The sequence below is a fragment of the Musa acuminata genome, chromosome BXJ2-2 (genome assembly GCF_036884655.1).
Source record: "Musa acuminata AAA Group cultivar baxijiao chromosome BXJ2-2, Cavendish_Baxijiao_AAA, whole genome shotgun sequence".
In the NCBI taxonomy this organism is placed as follows: Eukaryota; Viridiplantae; Streptophyta; class Magnoliopsida; order Zingiberales; family Musaceae; genus Musa; species Musa acuminata.
This window is the reverse complement of record NC_088339.1, coordinates 27,614,429-27,640,728: the sequence shown is the minus strand read 5'-3', so window position 1 is coordinate 27,640,728 and position 26,300 is coordinate 27,614,429. Positions and strand designations below refer to the sequence as shown.

Here is a 26,300-nt window from a genome sequence, read left to right as displayed (position 1 = left end):
TCCAAGGAATCCTCTTTGTAGCTTCTGTGACAGATTTCTAACGCTTTTCCCGAGCATATTAGACATCTGACTTAACTGTTATATCTCTTCTCCTTGCAACTCTTGATGGAAACTTCAATTTAGTTTTGTCACACACGAAAAGTTGGCCCTACATGAACGTTTGACCTAATCTAATACCCAATCTGATACTAACAATGGATGGCGGAGGCCATATGGTTTCAGCAGCATAATTTTACCTACAACACTTTATCTGCACAACTTTATTTAGGGGAAAGAAACTCGATTTTAATTTGGATGAAATATCATTACCAATATTATGTATCCTTCATCAAATTAGAAGACTCCACAAAAATCAGACCACAAGATTTCTTTGGTCACAGTCATAGAATACCTTTTCAATAATTAACACACAAAGATGTTTCAATAGAAAGGACAGCCGTTGGACAGAGCTACAAGTTTCAGCTGCTTTTCATTTAAGAACAGGTAAAATGATGAATTACTGCTCCGTCCTCATTTTGTGGTTCCAACAGCTAGTATTTCTTGAATAGCTTGCTGGACAAAAGCAAAAGCAAGTAAAACTAGTTTTAGATAACAAAGGAAATCAAAAGACATTTCAGGCCTTCAAGAAGTAAAAGTGATAGTGCGACCTTGATAGAGGTTAGTGCATAATGGACATCGCTCTCCGAAATCTGGTAATGGATGACTACCCTGACGCTGAGAAAAATGCAAGAGAATGTGACACGAGTATCAGATTAATGCAACTAACCCTGACAATGGGTGTTCCTGATTTTGATTAATCAGAGCAGTCAAACCATTTTTTCTACTTGATTATCATCATAACATATGTCAGTCTTAAAAATTATGCACACCATCATAGGACTGAAAAAATCCACTTTAATTCCAATGTTTCAACAAATCCACATTAAATCAACTAAAATTATCAAGATTTCCAGACTGAAAAAGCAGAATGAAGGATAACAAATAAATAAAGCATAGCAACCAGAAGAAGAATCAGGTTGCACCTGGTTGAACTAGCTGGCATTGCAAGGACACCAAACTTTTCCAGAGCTTCACATAGACTTATAGGTGATATCATTGAACTTTCGTTTATATTGAAAAAGACCTGATCACAAAGAGAAAATTGAGAACCTAAAAATGTTAGTTCTCTAAAGAATTAATAAGTAAAGGTATACAAGTTTGAAATAATATGCTTATTGGATAGGAAGTTGTATCAACCATGTTAGTCTCCACTGAACTTGCATCCACCCTTAATTGTTTGATTTCTTTCAGCCCATCTGAAAATATTGGACAGATTGTTTAAGAAAAAAGGGTGAATGTTCCTGTTGGAGTCCATTAAGGAATAAAGTATGCAACTTATTTTGAGTATATATATCATGAAGCAGGAATATTTTTCAAATGAACTGTATACTGATAATACAATTAGCCGGTATTAAAAGAAGAGGGACATAAAAAAGACCTGCAAAGATTTTAGCTTTTCTGTGATCATCCTCTAGCTTTACCACATTATCCTGCAAAGCAACATAAGCTGCTGCACAAAGGACTCCAATTTGTCTCATCCCACCACCCAAGGTTTTCCTAAGACGTCTTGCCTGAGAAAAAAACATTTATTATATGCGACTCTGGAAACATGTTAGTTTGCATTTCTTTTATAATAACCTTTGTAATGAAATCCTTGGTTCCGACAATGACAGATCCAACTGGAGCACCCAAACCTTTTGACAGGCAGACCTGAAGCATCCATAACCAAATCCTCAATGAAAAGTAATGCAAGCAGAAAGTTTATTTCGATTGCAATTAGATAAACTAACAGTAGGATACCCAGAATAAGCAGGGATCAGACTAGCATAGAGTTACTGAAATACCCAGAACTAGAAGGAATTGAACTAACTAAACATACCGAAACAGAATCAGCAGCTCGTACGAGTCTATGAACAGGAACACCCAGAGCCTGCAATATTATACTAGTAAGTTCAGAGAATTGTGTTTGCAGTCCACAGAGGTTACAATAATGCATAGTACAATGGTGCAAGTTAAAATACCACTGATCTAAAACTCTCTAGGACAAATCTTAGATGCTATCCATCAGTGCGACCAGGGGTTTTAAAAGCGCATTATAGCTTTATAAAAGTGCTAAAATGGAACGGAAAAGATAAGATAACGTGTTTGATATGCGTATATGAACAACTGAATACATACATACTCGCTAGATATGCTTTTACAGATTTACTAGCAATATTGCATAACATATAATATGATATTTAGCAGTAAAAAGGTAAGTGATACTTACTGCAGAAGCATTAAAAATGCGTGCTCCATCAATATGAAGCTTCAGACCATGCTTCCGAGCCAGCTCCCCCACCCTATCTGTGTATTCTGCAGATATGCATCTTCCACCACAACTGTAGAAAATGCGATGCAGTTTTAACTCAGTAGACTGAGAAATGAAACAGGTTACATAGTTTAGGTTGATATATCAAACAAGTGATGTAGTTTAAATTTAAACAGAAACTACGTGTGCTTATGTTTAATCATCCTACAGGTAACAGGATTGCACATAAAGACAAGTCAAAACAAGTCAAGATTTTGGAGATGGCATAGTAATTATGATTCTAAGACAACTGCTTCCATTATATGCAGCAGAAACAGATTTATAAAACAAGACTCAAATACAAGTAATTAATACACAAAATAGTACATGAGAATAACCTGCTCTTGTGATCTGAGAAATCAGTGATAAATAAAAATTCTGATTTATTCACTTCAGAAAAAGATCAACCCATGAGGTTAATGATTCAATTACCTGAAGACTTAACAGTAATATCTGTTTTCATCAACAGAGGCACTCAAGATCTGCTTTTGATTCATAAATTGATTCCTATTCCCCATAAGCAGCCAGTGATAACAGTTTATTTGGTAAATCTCCAGTGAGGACGTCTCATCGAGAATGATGATGATCTAAGTCCATCTTGGGCGTATGACATAATAATCAGATAAGGAAAGACTGAGGACATAAGAATACTAATATAAAACTAAACGGTTATCAACAGCAGCCATCACAAATAAATACCCACAAAAATATCCGCTAATTATTATAAAAAAAATAAGAACAGTGGATCAAGGCCGGCAAGTATTCAGGATAATGCATGATGAACATAGAACAAGAATCCAAGTGGAAACAGAGAGAGTGAGAGGGGTAGCTAACTTCGCATGTGTGTTCTCCAGGCAAATCAGCCTGGTGGTCGGGTAGTAGAGCGCTCCGTCGGGGTGCCTAATAGCTGCTTCGATCCGATCGATATCCATGGTGCCATCAGGATTGTTCTTCACCGTCCTGGGGTGCACGCCTCCGATGGACGAGATGCCTCCGTTCTCGTAGATGTGTATGTGGGAGTTGTCCCCCAGGATGACCTCGCTGCCGCGGACCTCGCAATGGACGAGAACCGAGATAAGGTTGCCCATGGTGCCCGAGGGAACGAAAACCGCCGCTTCCTTCCCCATAATCCTCGCGACCTCCTCCTCGAACCGCTGCGCCGTGGGGTCTCCGCTCAGGACGTCGTCGTCCACGTCGGCGCTGGCCATGGCGGCTCGCATTGCCTCGGTCGGCTTCGTGACCGTGTCGGAACGCAGGTCTACTGTCCTCGTCACCATCTCTTCACCTCCTCCGTCTTCCTGATCTTCCTCCTGCGTCTAAAAATCAAGATGTCACACCCAATCATCATCGCTAAACTAACAACGTCGATTTCTCCGTCATCGGTGAAATCGACACCGTTCGGGACTGAAAACCCACGATCGACCCCATTTTGCCTCAACAAAACGATCGAATCTCGTCAAATTCATGCCGACCTTCTCGTCTTCGAGAACGTTGCAATTCCACATCAATCCGGCAAACGAAAAATTCAACACCAAATCAAGAATCTCGACGCTTACCCCGCGCTCGGATATCCAACCCCAGGACTCGGCCGAACCACTCTCTCAGCCACAGAAGCGCAAAGCCAGCAATCCTCTGCTATTTTTCGGGAGCATTTGGACACAGGCAAAGGGCTACGGCAAGTGGTTTTTGTACTGCGTAAAGCGAATCACCTTAGCACGAGGTGCACCCGCCTCAAGGATCCTCAGGCGGCCACGTCACCGATCAGATTCCTTCGCGAGGATTCCTTTTTGGCTCGATTCATCGCGGCTGCTCGCGGTTTTCGAAAAGCCGCCAGAAACAGAAACAAAACGAATCAAGAAATCGATTCTCTATCGCGGGTGTCGATTGGAAACGAAACGTTTCACTAAGAAACGCCACCGGATTAGTCCTTTTTTTGTTTTCTAAGATATAGAATATATCGTTTATTATCATTTTAAATTAGTAAAAATCAATCGAGTCACTCATTACAGTCTAATTCAATCGCGAAATTGCTTTTTACTGTTGTTTATAAGGGAAACGCGAACAAGAAACGCCTTTGGAGGGAGCTGTCTGCTGCCGACACATGAGACGAAAAGTGTTGCGGAAACCTCAAATCGCTGGCGACAGTCGTCTCCTCCAAAAAGTGTGGGTAGGTATTTACAGAAACACGTGAAGTTGGGTGCTTTTACTTATCTATCCTTGTAAATTTAAAATGACTTATTTATCCCTGTAAATAAATATACCACGTAAAAAATGCAAAAAATATTTATCTAGAAAGTAAAATGCCACAAAAATAGCAGAAATTTTTAGATTTGTAGAGATATAAATGAGAAAATCACTGACTTTAATCGAGTGTGTCTGATTAGGACTAGAAATGACTTATCTCTATCCAAATACACTGCATCTGATTCCATCAAATCCAATTTGATCAGCTTTAATCATACCATCCTCTCTGTCTCATCTTCAAAAAAAGAAATAATTATTTGTACTAATTATTTTATTTCTTCTAATTGTATCATATGCAGGTCTTAATTTAACTAGATATAAATTATATATTATATTGCCACTTATATTAAGAGATAAGTAATTAAAGAGAGACCAAGTCGGAGGCAAAGTCAACAAAAGTCTGCTCTCCAGCCATAATAGCCATGCGGGCAAGTTTGAAACGGAGTCAACGAAGCTTCCCTGCCACCTCGTCGCCACATCAGCGATGGAAGGCTGGTCGTCCTCGAGAGTGCAACTGAGACGTGTTCTATCGACACACGACTGTGGCGAGACCTCGCCATCGTCACTCGCGTGTTGTGCACTCATTGCTTTTAAGAACTTGCACCATTGTTTCCATGCTTTCGATCTGTTGGTTCCCACCACAGGCATGGATATGGATGAACACGAAGTGGGAGGAGCGGAAGGGGCCAACGCCGGTCCACTCTGGTGATCTTATCGATCGGTGTCATCCTCATCCCACCGTCCCAATGACAGGGAGTTGATGTTTCCACAGTAGGGGAAAGAGGGCTCACCGTTGCTCATAAAGACAACTAAACTTTGATCTTTACCTAAATAAAAGTTCCTACGATGTCCGTGGAGGCACTTTGATCCGATTAAGAACACCCTTAAATGACAACCGTAACTAAACTTTATAAAAAGAGTTCCTTTGATTCTTGATTTTGAAGATAATTTGGTTTGTGATGATATATTTAATACAACAATTATAGTTCGGATGCCACCAAATTTCTCATTCAATTAAATACCTTTCATGTTAGTATAAATTTTGATTATTCAAATCGGAGAGATGATTCGGATAATCGAGATTCGTTCCAAGTCTATCTCATGTTTTACGATACATCGAACTTATAAAAACTAAGTCAATGGCGTTCTTAATAAATGCTCCCTCCTTTTGACGATCAAGAAAATTTTTAGGGGTTCGGATTGATCAAACTAGTCGAATTTATCGATTAGAGTTGATGATGAAAATTCTATTAGAAGAGCGTACTTAAGGTCCTTTTTATAGGTGACTCAACAAACAGTTATACTCGGAATTGTCGATGATCGCCTCATCTAATCTTTCTCATATTGACGGACTATCTTAATCATGAGATTCAAATGGTTGATCGTTTGGTTATGTATTACTCGTAGTGATTACGTGTTTTCATGTCTGGCCATCACATGTTAGTCACGTACGACCAACATGATCTTCCGATAGTCAATTTGTGTAGCCATGTATTATCATGCAACGATCATATGCCTATCATATCATTTCTTATATATATATTTTTATTATTATTAATAAAAATTATTTATATGATATCAATTTTTAATTTTTCATATTAGTTTTCTAAGTCTCTACCTCGATTTTCATATGTTGGTATCATCTTGAGGATCACATCGGTCAATACATGTTATTCGTATGTTAGACATGATATGCCATAGTGCTCGATAAAATTGAATTCACACTTTTTTAATCTACATGATTTCAAAGTATGATTGACAACGCTAGATGGGATTGACTATCATTTTTCTATCGTAAGTTCACTCTATCATCACAATTGCTTCAAGTAAAAAAAAAAGTATGAGTTGCATTAGTCCTATGATCATACGTCCATAATTTGCTTCGTACCTCAAACACTTGTGATGTTGTATAGGGTGAGCAAAAAGAAATGATACAGTGAAAGTTACTAAAAGTCGAAAAGTTAACGCATCTTTTTAATTATGACTTGATTAATTTTTTTAATTAATTTAAATAATAATTTGATAAATATAAATAAGTATCAAATAATTAGGTAAAGAAAAACAAAAAAGGTTAGAGGCTCATTTTGAACCAAAGAGTCAAACATGAAGTATGTAAGAATTAGTTCTAAACAAGATATAATTGAAGGGTTGGATCAATCATATTTTTTGAATTAATACACTTTGAGAGTAAGAAACATTCCTCCTGCAAATAGTTCTTAATATAATAGAAATTTTTTTTCTGTTGATATTAGTGGGGGTAATATTGTTGTGATAGTGATAATTGAAGATGAAATAGAAAGACTATGGTGGGAAGATTGATTGGGAAATAATACTTAGGATATGACCTTTCATTTTATCCTTAAGAACACTCTTCTCGATTAGGTACTACAGACTCTCAATTTTTCATTCATGCAAAATGTGAGATTTATAATATTTTTATGATGATGACCCATATAAATTGAAGTTCAAAATTCAATACACATATGTCATAATTTAATTGGAAAATAAACAATATATAAGATGAGTTCTTAATGATCATTTAGACTATATAGCTTCGAGATAATCATTCAAAAATCTTTGTGCCTTCTTGAATAACCATAATAGCTATTATAGTGCTTCCATCCTGTCATCTTATCTCCTTTTTAAAGGAGTTAAATACGATGAAAAGGAGAGAAATAAAGACAGAGTGAAGTCATTAGAAGATATGAAAGACCATTGTACATTCTCTACATTCTTTGTTGAGCATCCTCCCATCCTTTGACTTGACCTTTGAATGAGACTCACACTTATTTCTGTCTTACAAGCCCTGAGGTGCACACTCCGAGACCCAAACCCAACCTCCATCAGACTCTCGACTGCTATGAAATCCTTCTTCTTATGTTATCATATATCAATGATGGTAAAAAACGATCCACCGTTAACAAACGTGATGCACACATTGATTTTTGAGAATAGTAGTGCACTAAAAAGATAGAGATTGACATTCTCGAGGAAGAGCGACAATGCATCATTTTAAATGATAAATCCTTTTTAGCATTGCCGTGAGAAAATATTTCTTCAATTTCCTTTCAAACACAAGTGATGTTATGTCCAAGCATAATTTCGTAATTTTTTATGTCATAATTGAAATCAAATAATTAGATTTGATTTAATGATTCATACCTTTATTCGATCTACAAAGTTACCGTCTATAATTCAAGATTGCAATCAATAAGACTAGATCATTCTCATCCCTTCTTATCTTTTTATATGATCTAGATTGATTGTTAAGGAAAAGAGTTAAAGGAAAATATTATAATCCTTCAATTGAGATAATCTCTCTATTTCTTCTTATGTTCGGGTCTTGTTTATTTATATACAAGAGCAAATGATATATGATAAGTAATTAAAAAAGTTCATTCCAGCAAGATTATCTCATAAAGAATCATAATGAATTTCTTTTCTATTGACCAATATATTTCATCATAATCTAGTTAATTATATTATATATATTTTATCTAACTATAAATGATCACAAAATGTAAGACGATGTACGTGTTATACACATAATTATTTGATCAGCATATTATTATTTTACTGTAATATATATATATATATATATATATATATGATGTAATATTTAAATAGAAATATTAAATAATTAAAGAAATTTATGCGGTGAAAAGGTTAAGCCCATTGGGCTTCAATCGTATTCGATCCACATATGGAGTCCTCGTTGTTTCGGAACGGAACGAGTGATCATCACCGAAGTGGAACGGGCGTGCAACGCAAAGGTGATCCGAACGACTTCGCCGTGGCGTCTCTCTTCGATCCCACACTCTCCATTTCTACCGCAGCAATGGCGTCGGCTTCGATTCCCTTGAGCACACGCCCTTAACTGCGATCTGATCATCTCGGTCATGAAGAACAAGGTATTTTGTCCTCCGAATGCGATCTTCTTCGTCGATGGGCGAATCGTTTCATCTTTCCTTTCCTGGTGTGTTTGTTTTGCCTGAGATTGACGAATTCATGTATATTCTTGATCCTTCTTACTCCTTCTTGCGCGAGAGGGCAGATCTTTTGCGGCGGCGGCGGCGGCGGCAGTGGCGGAACGGTATTCCAACAGCTGATGCAACAGCTCGGAGACGAGGAGCCCGTGGATTTCCAGCTGCCGGACTGGTCGAAGAAGCAGAAATCAGCGCCCTACAACTTCATAAGGCGCAGTATCCTTCCCATACCCGAATCCCCCTCGCTGATCCCTTTTCCCCTTGCCATGCACCAGTTTAAATGTTTATGCATGTCCTGTATGGCATCGAATCCGAGTGATAGAAACAATAAGCTAAGAGAAGTCAGGAGGGAAAAGATTAAGAATGGAGATATTTATCTTGTATTGATGGACAAATGTTTCTTCTCTTGACTAAAGTAGATGTTTATCTCACTAAAAGGATAAAAAGGCGTGCGGCAGATGATGGCATCTTCTGCTCCTGCAGCCCATCACCGGGAAATTCGGTTGTTTGCGGCAGAGATTGCCTCTGTGGGTAAGTTTTATGGTGGAGCATATGTCAACTTGGATGCTTTTTTGAATTGGGCTGCATATATACTCCATTCTCTCCTTTTCCATGTACTTACCAATCTTCTTCAACTTAGCCATATGGTAATGAGTTTGCATTCGTGTGCGTTTTATTTTTATCATTTTCCATTACTAGCTTTAGATTCACTCAGAAGAAGCTCTCTTTGGTTCCACAGGATGCTTTTGTCTTGTTGTTCTCAAAGTTGCAAGTGTGGAAATCTATGTGTGAACAAACCGTTCCAGTATCGGCCAGTGAAGAAAATGAAGTTAATTGAGGTACAAATCTCGATCAGATGGAATTGTTCTCCCCTTTTGCTTGATATTCTCTTTGGAGGATTCATCTCTATGGCATTTTGTGACTAATAGGGAATTATTGTGTATGATGTGTGCTCTTCCATAGTTCACACGGGAAATGGTTGGGCAAGAAAACCAGTGGCTGGATCTGTTTCCTGTCCATCCTTTCTAATACCATTTTCTATCCATCTCTACTGTTACCCTTATTCCAAATTTGTTCAATGATTGCTTGGATTACGTGGATCCTCCAACTGTTCAAGTATGGTAATTATGATTCACTCAGACATTTCAACTTCAAATGTGATCATGCTATTCTTTCTGCCTTTGTCTTACTTCCAATGAGATCAAACAATTGAACTTCTTGTACCAAGCATCCGTCATTCTTCTCTAAGTTATATTAACTTTTGGTTTTTTATAAACATTGAGTATGTCAACTAGAAAGCATAGTTCCTTCTGTAGTTAACAAAAATTTTCTTTGGAATATATATTTAATGGTTGAGCAACACACCTGATATGCATTCTAATTTGTTTATTATTCTTAAGGATATTCACTTCATCTTTATTTCTTGACCACTTATTTCAATTTTCCTTGGTTACTGGTAACTTGGTATCGAAGTTACATTTCTTGTCTGTCATCTCAATTCCTACTTATTCTAGGTCTTGGCTTGCAAACTGATCTCCCTAAATCTTATCAATAACGAAACTGTAATTTACATTTGTAAATTAAAATGATATTTTTAGCAAACAATATATGGAGTATACTGTCCGTTTATATCTAAGACTTAAAGCTGGCTGTTAGTGTATGCGAATTATAGGTAGGAGTTCACTTGTCCACGACATGTAGGTTTTTCAGCAAATTCTATCCTCTCATATATTTGCCATAGCATATGTGTTCAATAGCCCTTTCTTTAAAAGGATAAAGTTGTTGTAGGGTTCTCCTCTCCTCCTTGGCCTTCTTCTATTACTAATGTAAAATAACATGCTTTGGTCATGTCCTTAGTATTACAACAAATCTCACTCCCGCATTGTTTAACTCAATCTCAAGGTTCTTTGCTAGGACATGTAACTTAAGTTTTATGATACTTCATGCAACCTTTTCTTTGCTTAGCTTGGAAGTACTAATTACCTCTAAATCCTAAATATTATCTGCATCTATATTAGAGTTGAGAAAATCAGAATTCTTTGTTTTATGATTTTATCTTTTCTTTTAATTGAAAGAACAAATAATGAGCTTGACAATTGCAGCTTCTCTCAATTTGTCATTTCTTTCGTTCTTTTGAAGTAATCTCTTCAGATTAAATATATAAATATTGTACTATATTAATCTGATCTATAATTTATAGACAGAAAAATGTGGATCTGGGGTAGTAACCGAGGAGGATATAAGACAAGGAGACTTTGTGATAGAATATGTTGGTGAAGGTAAATACATGACAAGGATCACTATATTATCAAATTAGAGATATTCATAGTTCTATAATTTAAATGTTCTTTCCTTTTCTAAATCTTCTCAGTAATTGATGACAAAACTTGTGAAGAAAGGCTGTGGAAAATGAAGCATTGTGGTGAGACGAATTTTTACCTGTGTGAGATCAACAGGGACATGGTCATTGATGCTACATACAAGGGAAACAAGTCTAGATTTATAAATCATAGCTGCCAGCCGAATACTGAGATGCAGAAATGGTTATCTTCTATACTTCTCTCATGCAGTCAGTTGAACTAAAAATAAAAAAACTGTCTCATATTATTCCTTTTATAGGACAATTGATGGTGAAATACGCATTGGTATATTTGCAACTCGTGATATAAAGAAGGGAGAGGAGTTAACATATGATTATCAGTATGCTCTTTTACATACTGTGTTTGTCATGGTTTTTGTCACAAAAACATTTTATAGATAATGCTTATGCCTGGTGTTTTCTGAATAAAATAACCAGTGCGATTAGATTTGCAGGTTTGTACAATTTGGAGCAGATCAAGATTGCTACTGTGGTTCTGTAGGTTGCAGGAAGAAATTGGGAAACAAGCCTAGCAAGCTGAAATTTTCTTCTTCAGACACTGCTTTGCAACTAGTTCTTTGTGAGATTGCAGCTTCCTCTCCCAATTCAAAAGCACTTCTGTATGGAAAAGCCGTAAGTTTCTTATGCTACAATTTCATTTGTCAAGCTCCAAATTATCATTGGTTTAAAGATCTAAAGATAACATTATCAAGCATGGAGACCAATGTTTTTCTCTTAACCAAAAACTTGATGCTCTTATTACTCATGGGTTGCAAATGGTATTCTAATCTAAAGAGATGCTTACTATCATACATGGAAAACTCCATCATGAGCAAGAAAATATCCAACGGGTTATGTATTTTTTAAACAGGCGGAACTTACGAATGTTCAGATAAAAAAATGAAAGGCTTTCAACACTGACTGAGTTAATTCCTTAATCAGAGAACAATTCCATGCTTTAGAGATCATGACTATGTACTTTCTTTTTGATTGCTGGAAGCATATTTTTGATGTTTATAGTCAAAGAGACATTGCCGGGTAATATAAATCAGTCTATCATTACTGTTACTTGGTACTACTTCATTTTAGAAGCTATTCCTTAATAATGTAAATCTTTGTTGATATTGTTTTGATTAATGAGGGTAAAGTGGGATAACCCTGAGACAGAATATTGGAAATGGATGTTAAAGTTAAGAGCATTGGCATAAGCGGGATTAGGATGAAATAAATGGTGTAACACCAGACCAAGATACGAAGACTTAAAAGAATAATCACGTAAACTCGCTATATCAAAAAAGTCTCAGCTACTATGTACCAGCCTCATTAATTGCCAAGGCAACCTGAGGTCATGTGAAGAGAAATCTACACTTTATCATTTCAGAGTTGGCCTTAAGTTTGATCCTAACTGGAATAGGGCTTATGGTTGACTGATCAATCTATGATATTGGATGGGAGCTGAACTTAAGATCTTTATAATGGGTTAGGTCCTTAGCATGCAAGAAAGGTTTTCCCGACCAAATTGTGTGCCTTGCTTGTGTCTATATCTTACCTAGATGCCACTGTTGATATTTTTCTTATATTATGTTCAAACACCGTTGTTGATCTATATAAATAGAAATTTGCCTTTATTTGTTTCTTACTCAGTTTATGTTCTGTGTGATTTGTCACATTTTTATTAATAAATTTTGCAAGTTCTAATCTAGGGTATCACTGTGATTTTTTTAACATCTTAATTGTGATCATTATAAGTTGGTACAACTGCATTTTTATTGTTCAGTTTTCATGCTAGTTTGTCTATACTATGATGATTAAATAATTAACTTTCAGAAATGCTGTTTGACAGAATCTGGAAAGTGGGAGATTAAATATGGGTAAGGAAGAATCCAGTTCATTAAATCATGCTTTTGATCAATGTAGTTTTATCTACATAAAATCATAGCATTTTAGGATTAAGAAAGTTGTGTATGTACTGTGTTTCGTGTGTATGCTTTACTCATATGATCGATGCATTCTTTCTTGTTCAACCAGAAGGATCACCATCTTTTGTTGCTCGCAAAAGAAAGAGTGAGTTCCATAATTGCATCTGTGAAGTTGTACGAATCTGGTCTCCTCAGTATAAAAGGTACCAAATGTCTCTTTCTAACTACATGCTTTCAGACATCATCTTTTGATAACCTGTATGAGGTAAAGCTGCAAACTGTATATACTTTTTACTGGTTTTTCTCATTTCTTTTTATGGAATTTAGGGATGACTAACCATAACAAAATATGAATGCTCCATATGTTGGTTGGGCTCCAATTACTTCACAGCTTGTGGTGCTTGTCATGTCACATGTCACAGATAAGAAGTTAGCATTATTAATAGTTGGAAAAAATTTTAGTCCAAATTCACCGGTTACATATCCCCATTTGTTAAAATTTGACGAGATAATGAATGGTGAGTGGTAATGGAAAAATGAGTGGTGACAGATGAAAAATAGGATTATATGACTAGGACCCTATGGAAGTTATTTGGGAGTTTATGGGGGTTTTGACTAGAGTCATGAGGTCTAAAATGATTCTTAATGATCAGATAAATGAATAAAATCGGTCTTGTTCTCCGTCCTTTTATCTTCTTTTGCTTGATAATTCTTGGCTGTGAGAGTCCATCCTAGATCCCTTTATGATTGACGCTAGAGCTTCAAATGTTTCTTGCATCAAATATGTGTATGGCACCAATTTATCTGTCTTCATATTTGAAATTCAGTTCATTTTTATACATGTAGACTCGTGAGAGCCTGGCCACATGATCTTGTCTGGACTAATTGTTATTTGACAACCAATTCCTATGAAGTATTGAAGATGATGAACGGTGTCAACAATGAGATCATCTAAGAACGAAAAAAAGATACTGTGCCGTATATATGAAAATGTCCAAGACATATACTAACTTATGTCGAACTGGGTTTGGTTGCTTGATCATGATGTCCTAGGTCTGTATCCCGAATGGCCAAATTAAGCAGAACAAATCTATAGGCCTCCTAGCTATAGTAATAATTGAGGTAGTGAAGCTCAATGCGATGTGTGGCTGACATTGGGCTTGTGCTAACCTTTGCCAGTAAGCATACACTATTGAACATTGACATCCGAGGGACATGCAGTATATCGAAAAACTTGCACCACTATGTTAGAAGTCATTGGATCCAAGTAGAGCCTTATAGAGCCAGTTATTCTGGTTGTGTTCTATGGTATCACATTTGTGCTCATTTTCAAATATTCATTTTCCTTGAAGTTTTTTTATTTTTTTGTTAATGTACAAAGGTCAAGTATCAAGTATTGCAGGTATTATGGAGGAGTTATACTGGAATTTGATTGCTATTCTAGAAAACACACTGTAAGGAATCCTGTTCATAGATTATTTCTAATAATATGAGATGTTCTTGTATAGTTGACCCTATATCTTTTCACCAGATAATCACAGAGGATGAGAGGGTTGAAAACGTTGATCTGTCAAAGGAAGATTGGGATTTTTTATGATCTCTGGGTTTCATCTCATCTGAAGGTACTCTGAAATCTGAATAGTTTTGAGGTGGACTCGAGCATCTATTTTCTACTTGATATGATTGTCATGTTATATAAACCCTTTAATAAGTGCATAATCAGAATGCTAGGCTCAATTTTGCTCTTGAAGTTTCTTTTTTCTAGTGAACACATTACAGTAGAACAATACCACTACCTTGTTGAACAGTAGAAGTTTGCGATCTTGAAACTGTATAAAGGTGTTCGGTTGCATTATCATGCTCTTGAACACTAATGAAAGGTTACCGTTGGCTGGGTATGATGTTGAAATGTTACTGAGGATCTGCAGGTAAAATCTTTTGTGTAAATCAAGATTCATGCTCACATGGTATGCAGAAGCTATCCGAATGACTCTGTTGTGAACTGCATCAGATTGCTGATCAATACACAAAACCTGTTGCCTTCCTTCTTCCCGCTGCACTTAACTGACCTCGAGTGTCTTCAATTTTTAAGTCCATCTATGTGTATTATTATCATCAAGAACTGACACTCTACCATAACCTTATTAAACTGTGCTTATATACTCAACAAAGTTAGCCAAGCATTTTTAAAGTACTTACAGTTCTCAATCTGTATCCAGATGCAAGTCTTATGTATGGCTTACTAGTATAATGCTTTGTTCAGGAAATGGATTGAGGCATGGCTAGGCATAACATGTGGCAGGTATGGTAAGGTTCTTTCTCCTGAATGAACAAGATCAGATGTATTCTGAGTACATATAGTGATCCACAGGTCTGGAAATCCATGGATTTGAAGTGATGTAAACATTCCAAGGCTTGATGATCATGTCGATGGCATGCTCATGAATTCACCTTTCAAAGCAGATATTGTTCAGGCACTTTTCAATGTGGACCAGAAGAGATGCCTTGTCCTAATGTTAATGTACATATGAAACCGGAAAGCATGCATGACTCTTCTAGCTACTGGATCTGAGGTATGTGATTAAATAAAAAATATAACATAACCTTAATTATGCTTTTATCAGACCTCAACTGCATTTTTCATCACTTTTGCATGTTGGAGAATCCATGTCATGATCTTAAATGTGCAGCATGTGGATTACAAGTAAAACAGTCTTATGTAGTTGTCACCTTCAAATGGAATGTTAGTTGATGGAGATTAACCATAATGGTAGAATTATCATTTTATACAAAATATATATTTATTTAATTTTGTATTTTTTTTAAAGAATAGTAATGTAAATTGACCCAAAAAATAGAGAGTTAGAAATGGCGTCCTTTACGTATTTATTAAGTAGGACACGGTTGGGATGATATGTTTTATGTAATAACAGTCATGTCAACCCAATCTGACTCCAACCCACCCAACTCGGGCCGACTCAATTGCCTTTTGGAAATTAGAATCTCTCACGAAGCTAGTAGCGTCTATATAGCTCGCAGCTTTGAGATGCTTGTGGGACAACCCCTGATTGTATCTGGACAGTTGAATCTCAATCGGATGGTACAGTTATTCTTTATGATTATAGTACAATAATTATCAGAAATTATATAAGCAGATTATGGGTTAATTATAGTTTACCTTATATTATGGCTATGTTGTTGTGGGGAAGCCACCAAGGGCGTGGAATATGCCAAGTGTGAACTTGCGACACTTGTCATACTCCCATGCCATGTCAGGCAGGTCGATCCACGACATCAACCATCATGTCGTAGGCTAGAGTGGATCGTAGCACGTTTTTTCTCTGGTTGTGCCCACCAACCTCAACCCAATGCATGTAAAGGAGGATTATGGCAAGCTAGAGATGGGGGCCCCATGGTGTCGTACTCATGACACCACATCATAGACATGAACATCCTCGACAAAGGCCCAGGAGTAGCGGCCCAATTCGTCGACCATCACAAGCTCTCTCCTGTTGATGGCCAATTGGCAATAGAGCAGAACATCATGGGAGCGATCGAAGATCAATGGTACGGAGGTATAGGCATCGATGGCCAATTGGAAGAGCGAGAGATAGAAAAGGTTATTATCGGAGAAAGATGAACTGGGACTGGACAAGGGCGACAACGAGATATGCGAGGCCAATAGACTTTCTAAGGCAGTGGAACCAAGATGACTCAAGGTGGTGCTATCATTAGTAAAATCGATAATACATGAGATGATCATTTTGCTAATGATAAAATCGATAATGACAAAAATCTATAATTCTTTATGTTGTGATATGTTATATCTTTCATCGATAAAATCGATAATAGTAAGATAAATGATATTAAATATTTTATTTTTTATAATTATAATAATATTAATATAAATTTTGTAAGTCTAAAAATGCATAAGATCTAACTACAAGCGAGTACTATGTCACTAGTCCGTTGGATCGCCACCTTCATTTCGTATTCGTCGAAGGCAACACCTAAGGACACGAAGCCAAGGAGGCCGAAGTCCAGGGTTTAGGATTTTGGCAGAGTCGCATCGATCTCTTCTCTCGGAGAGGGCGGTTGATCCATCCATGAATGGATGGGGGCTCTTGAGTACGTGGAATCGCAGCGATTGGTACAGCGCCTTGGCGGATCTGTACCAGCAGTAGCTGTGGCACCTGCTCACTTTCAAGCTCGAACAGTTCGTTTGCTTGGCTTCTTAATAAAAGAAAATTCTAGTGGCATTTTGTTCGTAGTGCAATATGCAAATAATCCTCGCATGGTCCTGAAGAAAAAGGGACACCAGTTAAAAATGCACTGACTAATTATTCATGGACGTGATTTGTTTAGATTGAGCCTATCTATCATCATCCGTCTCGGACTAGCTTTTCTCGAATGCGGTTTGTGGTTTCAGACACAATCTGATGTGTGCCTGAGAACAACATTCCATTTCGGCGAAATGTAGTCGGTTGGTAAATTCATAGATCTCGACCTATGCTATCTGATATTTCTTCTTTGGTTGTAACTCTTTGAAGTGGGGACAATGGGCTACTACAGGTTCATCTCATCGAGGGCATAGTCGATCAAGTGGAGGGCACAGTCCACGTCTCGTGGGTATCATCCCTCAAATAAAATTGTCTCCCTCCCTCCCTGGGTGGGAAAGGTGCGAAACACCATCAAGCACAAGCCGAGACACTGCTTGATGGCCGCAATTCTACAATCTTTGTGTATAAATAAGCATGGAAGAATGAGAAAAAGATAAAAAGTTGCCACAACCCTTTGTGGTTTCCACTCACCCGACCACTAAGGCGATGACAGCATAATAATGCTGGCTGAGTGTCTATTCTTCTTGTATTTACTTCTGGGGAACAATCTGAAACATAGGCACAAACTACTTTGGGTTATGATCAAAATAATCAAAAAAGTAAGTAAGCATCTTATGTAGAAATAATCAAAATTCTTTTTATTTGTGATTTTATGCAGAAACTGCTATAAGGTTGTGTTCCTAGAAATCGACTTAATAATAGTCATTGTCAATTCACTCAACCCTCAGTTTGCTGGGTTATGATCCTTTGTGACATTCTAGCATTTGTAAAGGGTACGATAGAAAAAGACATTCTTCAACATTATTTACCTAGGAATCTGATTTTAGCACAGCTAGAGACCTGATTTCCCAGTTCGGACCTCCTTTTAGATGTTCTAGTAATGGAATCATGCTCTATTTTTCCTCCTTGTAAAAAATACATCTTTAATCATAACACTGTAAACAGGTCTACAATGCATAGAAGCAGGTCTACAATACATGATCAGAGAGATATGATTGGTTCATGTGACTGGGGGCATATGATTAGAAATCAACTTCATGTTATAAATACGTGACAAACAAATATGAATCTGTACATGGGCGAAGTCAGGAGAGAATAAAACATTTTAATTATTGAAATATCTGCTGCGTAAATCCATATAAACACGTAATAATAATAATAATAATAATGACAGATAAACACACATGAAAAAGGACAGTTCAAGGCAAACAAACCTCTCAATGCATGTTCTCGTTGGAACTTCGACTTTTCTCTTAACGAGAAGAGATCACAAGATCCCGTGATTGCTTTTTTAGGACTCAGGAGGGTGTACTCCACTTGATGGATCCCATCCTGGGGGCTTGATGTCTGGCCAATCTCCACGACACCCTAATCTGACGTAAAGACTCTTCTTACCTGTGAGACGTATCCAGTTACAACCTGATTAAAAATCAGCAACACTAGGACCACAGTACCACACAACTCAAGTGTGTACCACTATTGAGTGGTTTTAATACAGATAAAAACTAATTTGGATTAACAATGTTCTAATTCTTAAGGATGCTAAGATGCAGCATTATGTTGTACTTCCACCATTATATATAACATAATTTGGTTTCGATACAACGAAATGCATGCTCAAGCTCGTGATGAAGTGCAAAAGTTAGAAAAAGTAACAGCAGTCCTTTTCAGATCAGCTATTCTATTTTAATTAATGCTACAGCTTCAAGTTACACGATCCATATGTGCATCTTAACGATTGCTAGTTCTGGAAGCTCATTGGAGCATCTTAACCATATGTGCATCAATGAAATTCTATCTTGAACATGGTTGGCAACTTGGCATAAAAGAATTTGCTTTACGGCAGATCCCAATTTGTATAACTTCGAACATAATAACAACCGACAAAGTGATATCTCCATACCTGTAAGCTGCCTGTCTGACAGGGTTAATTGTTTCAGTGCACTTAAACAAGCCTGAGCAACAACTCGCGACTGATCTGGTTCCCATCCACCAAGCTTCATAACTATATCAGCATTTGAATAAGCAAGCCTTCCGTCTTGTACATGCCTTCTGGCCTCCTCCTTAGCAGAAGCTTCATCTGCATCAGCAAACCAACATCGATCATCATGAAATAAATTTTCTCAATATGATAGTGACTAGGTTAGCAGTTAGCACTCTAAATTGAAAATAGATACCGCTTACTTCTTTCCATTCAGTGTCCAAATGTATCATGGATTGCAGCAGTTGATATGAAAAAATAATGTCTCATGCATGAGAACAGAAATGGTACTTAATGTCTCTAGTATTGTAGCAATGCTACATGTAACAAAGTTTGCCCTGATCAGGTCAGCTACATCGAGCAGTCTTGACCTGATCAATAAAACAGTAGACACCATATACTATCCTTTCCACCTGGAACCAATCAAATGAAACGAGAAATGCCTGTTATAGGTAGGCCAGACCCATGCCAATGTTTTGTTGGCTGGCCCATTATAACCTTCAGTCAATTAATGGCTTTGATATTGCAAATTTGAAAGTTGTTTGTTCTTGGGTCCAATGCCTAAACATCCCTCCAATATAGCTTATTAATTCATAATTTTTTTTATAATTGTTTCTAGCTTACTATTTGCTTAAATATTAAACCAAACAAGAAATTACCTCTGTCAAATTAGATTAAAGTGGTCCTGAAATTTTAGATACAATGCATCATCATCTTTCAACCATGACATCCACCAAAAGGACAAAGGAAGATGTTTAAACAGAGAAAAGAGATGAAAATCTTCCATCCATATTATGTACATGTATCCTAATCCCATGATCAAGACTAACTGCACTTTCAAAGAGAAAACTAAACAACTGAGATGCTACATGTCAATCAAGAAACTTGTTTTCTCAACTATTATTTTGCTTTTCCTTGGATGAAACTATAAGGATCCTTAAATTCCATAGTCAACAATCTGAACCCAGGATACAGTAATGGTATAATATAAGAAACATCATACAAATTATCTGTTCTACTCAAAACGAAGACCCTTCTAGATTCACTTGTTATAAAACTGAGATCGTATCAGGATTCAGAAATTTCAAGATAAATTGTTAGTTACAGAATGAAAAATGCAATGTTTATGAGCATAACAAACATATAATGGTAAAAGAAGGCGTTGCCTGCTGCTTCAGATATGGACAACCAAACAGTGAATCCTGCATGAAGGTACCGCCACTTATCATGTGTTCTAGCAGCTCCATGCTCTCCTCCTAGAGTTGCAACAACGCTTCGGGCATGGCTAAAAGCATACTGAACTTGGATTGATCTTTCACTCTCCACAATGTAGTCAAAACTACTAAAAGAACAAAATTATAAAGTGTACCTACTAAGACTTTGCAATATAGAACCTTCAGCTTCAGCAACAGAATCTACTCCATCTGAAACAACCCCTGAAATGCGTAACATTAAAAAGTGAAGACTTTGGAGCACCAAAGGGTCTCCAATCTTGCATTTATGAATGATTCAGAGATATAAACTTCATAACACTTAGTTGCTGCATGAAGAAGTTCTAGCATAACTAAACTGGAAGAGTTGATAGATATTTTACAAAGCTAAGACTAATGTATTTCATGAACTATCATGATCTAACTTTCATATTCATCATGTGCTTTGTTTTTTGTGCATCTTAATGGAACAAAAAAAAGAAAATCCAAAGAAGTCGATGTGGGACTTGAAGAATAAAGCAAATGTGTAGAGCTGCTCTTCGCCCACTATAAGATTTGTAGAACATATTTAAACTTTGGGACCCATTATCACCAGATCATGCAATTGGATGTCAGCCTTACACTTGCAAAGAAGTATGAACATGAATAACATAAACAGCTCAGGTATTATTCATGCTTCACGATCAAACCTAGAATCAAATCAAACCTGTTTATACATTAACTTACTTTATTACTCCTATCGACTGAACATATCAATGGCGGCTTGGATCCATAAGCATACGTTTGCCACATTCATGCGCTCTTTTCATTGTTTATTTATACCAACAAGTTCTATCGATTTCTTGTTTTAGAAATTCTTATCCATAATTTATATCATATATTTGTATCATGAAACCATTTATCAACAAATACGAAAACAAAAAGTTTTGCAAGCAATGTTTCAAATACCAGCCTGATTGGTACATATCTACCAGTATTTACTGTTTAGCAAAGACAAAGCGGACCACAAAGGTTGGAACTGATTGGTATCCAATTTTTTTTTTATTTTTTTTATGACACCATGCAGCATAGGTTGGTATACCAGTATTGTACAAGTCCCACCAGTTGCGAAATCAGTATTGAGATTACAAGTTCCAAACAAGCATGACAATTATCTTTCCGAAAGTGACCTAACGTGGTGTACTTATTGAAGTAGATTACCCACAGTGACAAAGTAAACAAAATCTAGTCAATTAAAACCTTTATGATATGATCTCCTAACTGTAAAGCCATTTCATTTTTATGTCCAGAAACAAGTGCAAGATAATACAACACTTGCTAGCCAAGTATATAACATGATTATTAGATATTTCTTAGATATTAATATCAATAGACAATCAAGTCAGTCATAGATTTTCTCTGCCTAGAATAATATTCCTTTATCCAAATTTATATAGGCTTTATCCTTTATTCAACATGAGAACTTCCATGGAGAAGGAAGCAATATATACGATAAAGAACTAGAAATTCCGGAAATAATGTTCATGATCTATGTATGCCTTCTAACTACTTTAGCATGAATGAGTATTTGATAATTACTAAAGAAAACTTACATGACTCAATAGATTGTTGAGCATATCTCTCCAGCAAGTCACTTGTACTAAATGGAATGTATCTGCAAAATCATGATAATATTGACCTTGAGGACCTTAAAATGTAAGAGACCATTTCCAATCAACTCTTTTTGTCACATCAGAGCATACAAGTAAATATATCATATGCATTTACTGGATAACTTGCAGGATGCAAACTAGGCAAAATACATTGGTTACTGGATACCTTGCAGCATATCCAATAAAAGAAAGTAAATAGTATAAATATCTAGTACCGAAATGTGAATTAATCTAATGAAAAGATATCTAAATTTGTAAAAATAAGAAAGTTAAGAAAATCAAGCCAAATTAGTGTAAAGATTAGTGGCATAGTTTATGCTAGTCTTTGAATAGTGGAAACCAACATAGGATACAGATACAACACAATACGGGAATGCCAATTTGTCAAATCTTGAAAATTTAGGATACCATATGGTGTGGATACTGCAAAAACCAATGCATTAGGTATGAAAGCACTTGATATTCAATTACAGCATCTGAATATATAGTCATATCTTGAAATCATATAGAGAAGCTGAGAGGAACTTATGATAAATGTGTAAATATCATTTAGATTTCATAAATCACAATGTGACTTCAAACACAAACAACAGATAACTGTCTCATCTGTGATCGAATGATCAACATTGAAAATAAAACATTCTCTCAAGAAGTATCGATTAAGTATTATCCAAGTATTCTTAATTATTCAATCATTTTAATAATAACAAATAATTGAATAATTGAAGTATCAAGCAGTTGTGTAGTCATAGAGAGGATTTCGGTGTGAGTACTGAAGTTTAAGGGCTTCCTGTATATTCCTTGGTAATGTTTCTGGAACAGCTTCTAATAAAAAATAAAAATTTATTTACTTGCCAGAAAAGCATTCATCATTGATGAATGTGCTAAGCTTAAAGATGAAGTCCAAGGTACTGAACTTATTGTTCTTATAAGCAGATTGTTCACATTCATTTACAGTCTTTTATTTTTGTTACATGGACACACTAGTTTTTAGGTCCTGAGTAGATGGTATAGACGAAAATCAAAATACATGGAATGTTTTGCTTATCATGCAGTTTCAAAGATTGCTATCTCAGTTCATTATTGTTTCTATCTCAATTTCATCAAAACTTTCCATGTGCATATCGCAGCTCCATGGCTACCAAACAAGGACACTAATGATGCAACAGAAGAACAGCAAGGAAAATCGTTGAAATTTGGAAGGACATAAATGTCTCTCGAAGATAAGCATGAGATGCCAATGGGAGAGGAACTTCCAGCCTTCTATCTTCTTATCACATACATGAAAAATAAATGGCTTTTTGTAAATGTATATATTCGCCTGAATTAATCGACTGATGCAGGAACGATACGACTTAGTCGTCAACAGCACAGTTTCACTTAGCACCCAGCAGGAAACAAATTAAAGAACTAATTCAGTGCTTCAGCAACACGTCGATTACCATGAGGTAATTTTATATATGGATAGCTGACTTGTATGGAACAGAAGAAAATCAAAATAGAAGAACCATACCCAATTCCAGTTGCAAGTTCACTGCCAACGTTTTCATTTATCTCTGTGGAATCTCCAACAATGTAGATTGAAGTTCCTTTCAGTAATTGCAGGATTCCTTTTGTAAGAGACTCCCAGGATTCCATCACATCAGGCCACTTTAAATCTCTGTCACACTTTTTCAGGTTAACTACTAGCTGATCCTCATCTATATACCTGATAGGAAAAGTGAGTTTCATAAAGTGGTATCTAAGAACAAAGGTGCATTTATATTGTAAGAATTTCCTATACTTTCAGCATTTCCATCTGTACCAACCATATAGTTTCAGAAGGCTTTATCCTCTCAAACAAACAATTTGTTTCCATAAGAGTTATGAGAGTCCCAGAAGCTTTTACTCTAACTAATAACGAAGTCTCATCCATGTCCACAAAAATATCACTGGGGCTCATGATATCTAATTTACTAATATCAAGTCTCAGTTCTACGTCTGCATCACCATCGGAGAACTGCACAAAATATCACATATAGGATGTGAGTCAATGAGCCACAGCGACATAACATAACTTTCTCAGATACTATAAAGTGCATGCATAAAGTTGCATTTAACAGCTAAAACGAACATTGACAAGATTGTTTTGTGACATTTAACCATAGGACCATCAGAAAGAGAAATCATCCATGACGTTAGACACAACAAAAGTAATAACATACAATTTTCTTTTACACAACTGACAACCAATTTGATGACACTTCAAGAATAGATGACAGTCTATCATGCTCGAAAACAAAATGTTCTAAAAAATGTAACATTGAGGTATGAATTAAATATAAAATTAGCAACTCAGCGATGAGTGATTCTCCTCATAAAAATTAAGTGAAACTTAAATTCTATTACACCCTATATTGTTGTTTTAATCTAAATAATAACTCTTAGACCACTCCACACTAGGTCCAAAAACTTATGTTATGCCAGTTTCCCTCCCTAAAATGTGGCATTACAATTCTCTCAGTATTATGATAACCCCTAGTTCGAGATGATAGCTCCCAAAAACAAAAATCTATAAAAGATATAACCAAAACGTGTTTTGTTAGATTGTTTATGTACCCACACTTCCACTTTAGCCATGTATTTCCGTGGAGCTAATTACATATTACCCCCTGTAGTTAGATCTCTTTAGCATCCCGGTCCCTAGACTTAAAAAATTTACATTCGAATCCTTATAGTTATGACAGTGAAACATCTAGCTCCATTTATCCTAACGCTATAGGAAGAAGAGAATGATGTAGATGTCGACTCTTTGCATCTGCATCAGTGACGCTTGACAACTACGTCAGCACCGACATATATACATAGCGACGAAATGGTCACTCGACATCTGTATCGACACCGACAACGACACAGATGCAGAGCGACACCACCCTTCCCCGCATCGTTATCGGCACCGACATAGTTGCCAAGAGGTGTCAATGCAGATGCAAAGCATCGACATCTACGTCGTTCTCTTCCTCCTCGTCTTTTGTCTCACCTTTTATCGCTGCTCTTCCTTTTCATCCACAACAATGACCTGCGGACTTCATCGGCAATATCGTCCACCACCACAAAAAACGTAATTGAAACATTGAAATTATCCTTTTGCCCATCATTTTGGTGCTTCTATTGGTAAAATCGACGACATTAGGATAAATGGAGTTACATGTTTCAATTTCATTAGGGATTTCAATATAAATTTTTTAAGTCTAAAAACTGAGATGCTAAAAAGGTCTAATTACAAGGTAATATATAATTAGCCATATTTCCATATGATCGTCCAATTGCAGAAATTATAATGACCGTACCAAAGAACGAAAGCAAAAGGTTATGTGTTCCTATGTAATGAACTAGTTATCCTCCAAGTCTCATCCATGAATCAAACGAAAATCTCTTCCGCGCATCAAATGTTAGGATCGTGATGATCCGCAGATCAAGGTACTCCGACAAAAGAACAACGAATTCGATTTGGAAAAGTAGAATCATATTCCAGACCTCATAGTTTTTCGATTCAACAGGAATCGCGGAAACATGGCCGCCAGAAACTGATTGCAGCCGGTTCAAGACGCCATTTCTTTTAGAGAGGATAAGAGATGAGAAGGAGAACGGCGACGATAGCAGTTTTCTGCGATCAAAGAGGGAAAAGCGAGGGTTGAGAAGAGGGAAATCTTGCCGAGGAATCCCTAGTGTTTTCTTGGGATTTTGCGTAGAGATTGAGAGCGGGGAGTTAAGGAGAGCAGCGGCCATCGGCGCGTCGAGTAAAGGAAGAGAACCAAACAAGTGACGTAAGAGGATAAGAAGCCGTTAGATAAGAGGGAGACAAGTCCGATTACGTATCTACCCTTTATACTTTACAGAATTACGTGAAACGAGGGAAGCAAACCCTCAGATAACCAAAAAAAAAAATCTCATCTACGTAATTGAACTTTGTAAGAAATAAGAGGGAGACAAGTCCGATTACGTATCTACCCTTTATAATTTACAGAATTACGTGAAACGAGGGAAGCAAACCCTCAGATAACCAAAAAAAAAAAATCTCATCTACGTAATTGAAATTTGTAAGAAATATAAACTGCATTTCTTTTACATTATCTCTTGCCATTTAATTCCCCAAAACACCGAATCCATTTGACTCGAGAATTCAAATATCGTATTCGAGTCCACACACATAATTCCCCAAAACACACACACACACATT

At 36.6% G+C, this 26,300-nt stretch overlaps 3 protein-coding genes across 8 annotated transcripts; 1 reads left to right on the top strand and 2 right to left on the bottom strand.

Annotated features, from left to right (window-relative positions):
• Positions 1-279: 279 nt before the first annotated feature.
• LOC135605754 (low-specificity L-threonine aldolase 1-like) lies at positions 280-4,086 on the bottom strand. 2 transcript variants are annotated; one of them, XM_065096205.1, is made up of 10 exons: positions 3,946-4,086; positions 3,224-3,705; positions 2,309-2,420; positions 1,919-1,969; positions 1,678-1,749; positions 1,478-1,610; positions 1,237-1,295; positions 1,023-1,123; positions 648-714; positions 280-552 (listed from the first exon to the last, which is right to left on the bottom strand). In XM_065096205.1, the coding sequence occupies exons 2-10, from the start codon at positions 3,664-3,666 to the stop codon at positions 511-513; spliced, it is 1,080 nt and encodes a 359-aa protein (XP_064952277.1). In that variant the 5' UTR covers positions 3,667-3,705; positions 3,946-4,086; the 3' UTR covers positions 280-510. The 2 variants fall into 2 exon arrangements, with proteins under 2 accessions (XP_064952277.1, XP_064952278.1); XM_065096206.1 differs by having other exon boundaries at positions 3,224-3,699; positions 3,946-4,081.
• A 4,267-nt stretch (positions 4,087-8,353) lies between these two features.
• Positions 8,354-15,543, top strand: LOC135605751 (histone-lysine N-methyltransferase ASHH3-like). 4 transcript variants are annotated; one of them, XM_065096200.1, is made up of 14 exons: positions 8,354-8,544; positions 8,688-8,830; positions 9,058-9,150; positions 9,359-9,458; positions 10,820-10,898; positions 10,991-11,162; positions 11,239-11,319; positions 11,434-11,611; positions 12,822-12,849; positions 13,007-13,100; positions 14,300-14,351; positions 14,429-14,519; positions 15,161-15,199; positions 15,269-15,543. In XM_065096200.1, the coding sequence occupies exons 1-12, from the start codon at positions 8,533-8,535 to the stop codon at positions 14,492-14,494; spliced, it is 1,098 nt and encodes a 365-aa protein (XP_064952272.1). In that variant the 5' UTR covers positions 8,354-8,532; the 3' UTR covers positions 14,495-14,519; positions 15,161-15,199; positions 15,269-15,543. The 4 variants fall into 4 exon arrangements, with proteins under 4 accessions (XP_064952272.1, XP_064952273.1, XP_064952270.1 ...); XM_065096198.1 differs by having other exon boundaries at positions 8,357-8,544; positions 8,688-8,835; positions 9,039-9,150; XM_065096199.1 differs by having other exon boundaries at positions 8,357-8,544; positions 8,688-8,835; positions 9,039-9,150; positions 15,161-15,204.
• A 1,957-nt stretch (positions 15,544-17,500) lies between these two features.
• On the bottom strand, positions 17,501-25,890 carry LOC135605749 (probable inactive shikimate kinase like 2, chloroplastic). 2 transcript variants are annotated; one of them, XR_010484542.1, is made up of 9 exons: positions 25,598-25,890; positions 23,890-24,080; positions 23,595-23,789; positions 22,022-22,083; positions 20,588-20,654; positions 20,385-20,503; positions 19,141-19,317; positions 18,452-18,632; positions 17,501-17,785 (listed from the first exon to the last, which is right to left on the bottom strand). XR_010484542.1 is itself a non-coding variant. In XM_065096196.1 (8 exons), exons 1-8 carry the CDS (start codon positions 25,847-25,849, stop codon positions 18,529-18,531), a joined length of 1,167 nt encoding a protein of 388 aa, XP_064952268.1. In that variant the 5' UTR covers positions 25,850-25,890; the 3' UTR covers positions 18,326-18,528. The 2 variants fall into 2 exon arrangements, 1 of the variants encoding a protein (XP_064952268.1); XM_065096196.1 differs by lacking the exon at positions 17,501-17,785 and having other exon boundaries at positions 18,326-18,632.
• Positions 25,891-26,300: the final 410 nt, after the last annotated feature.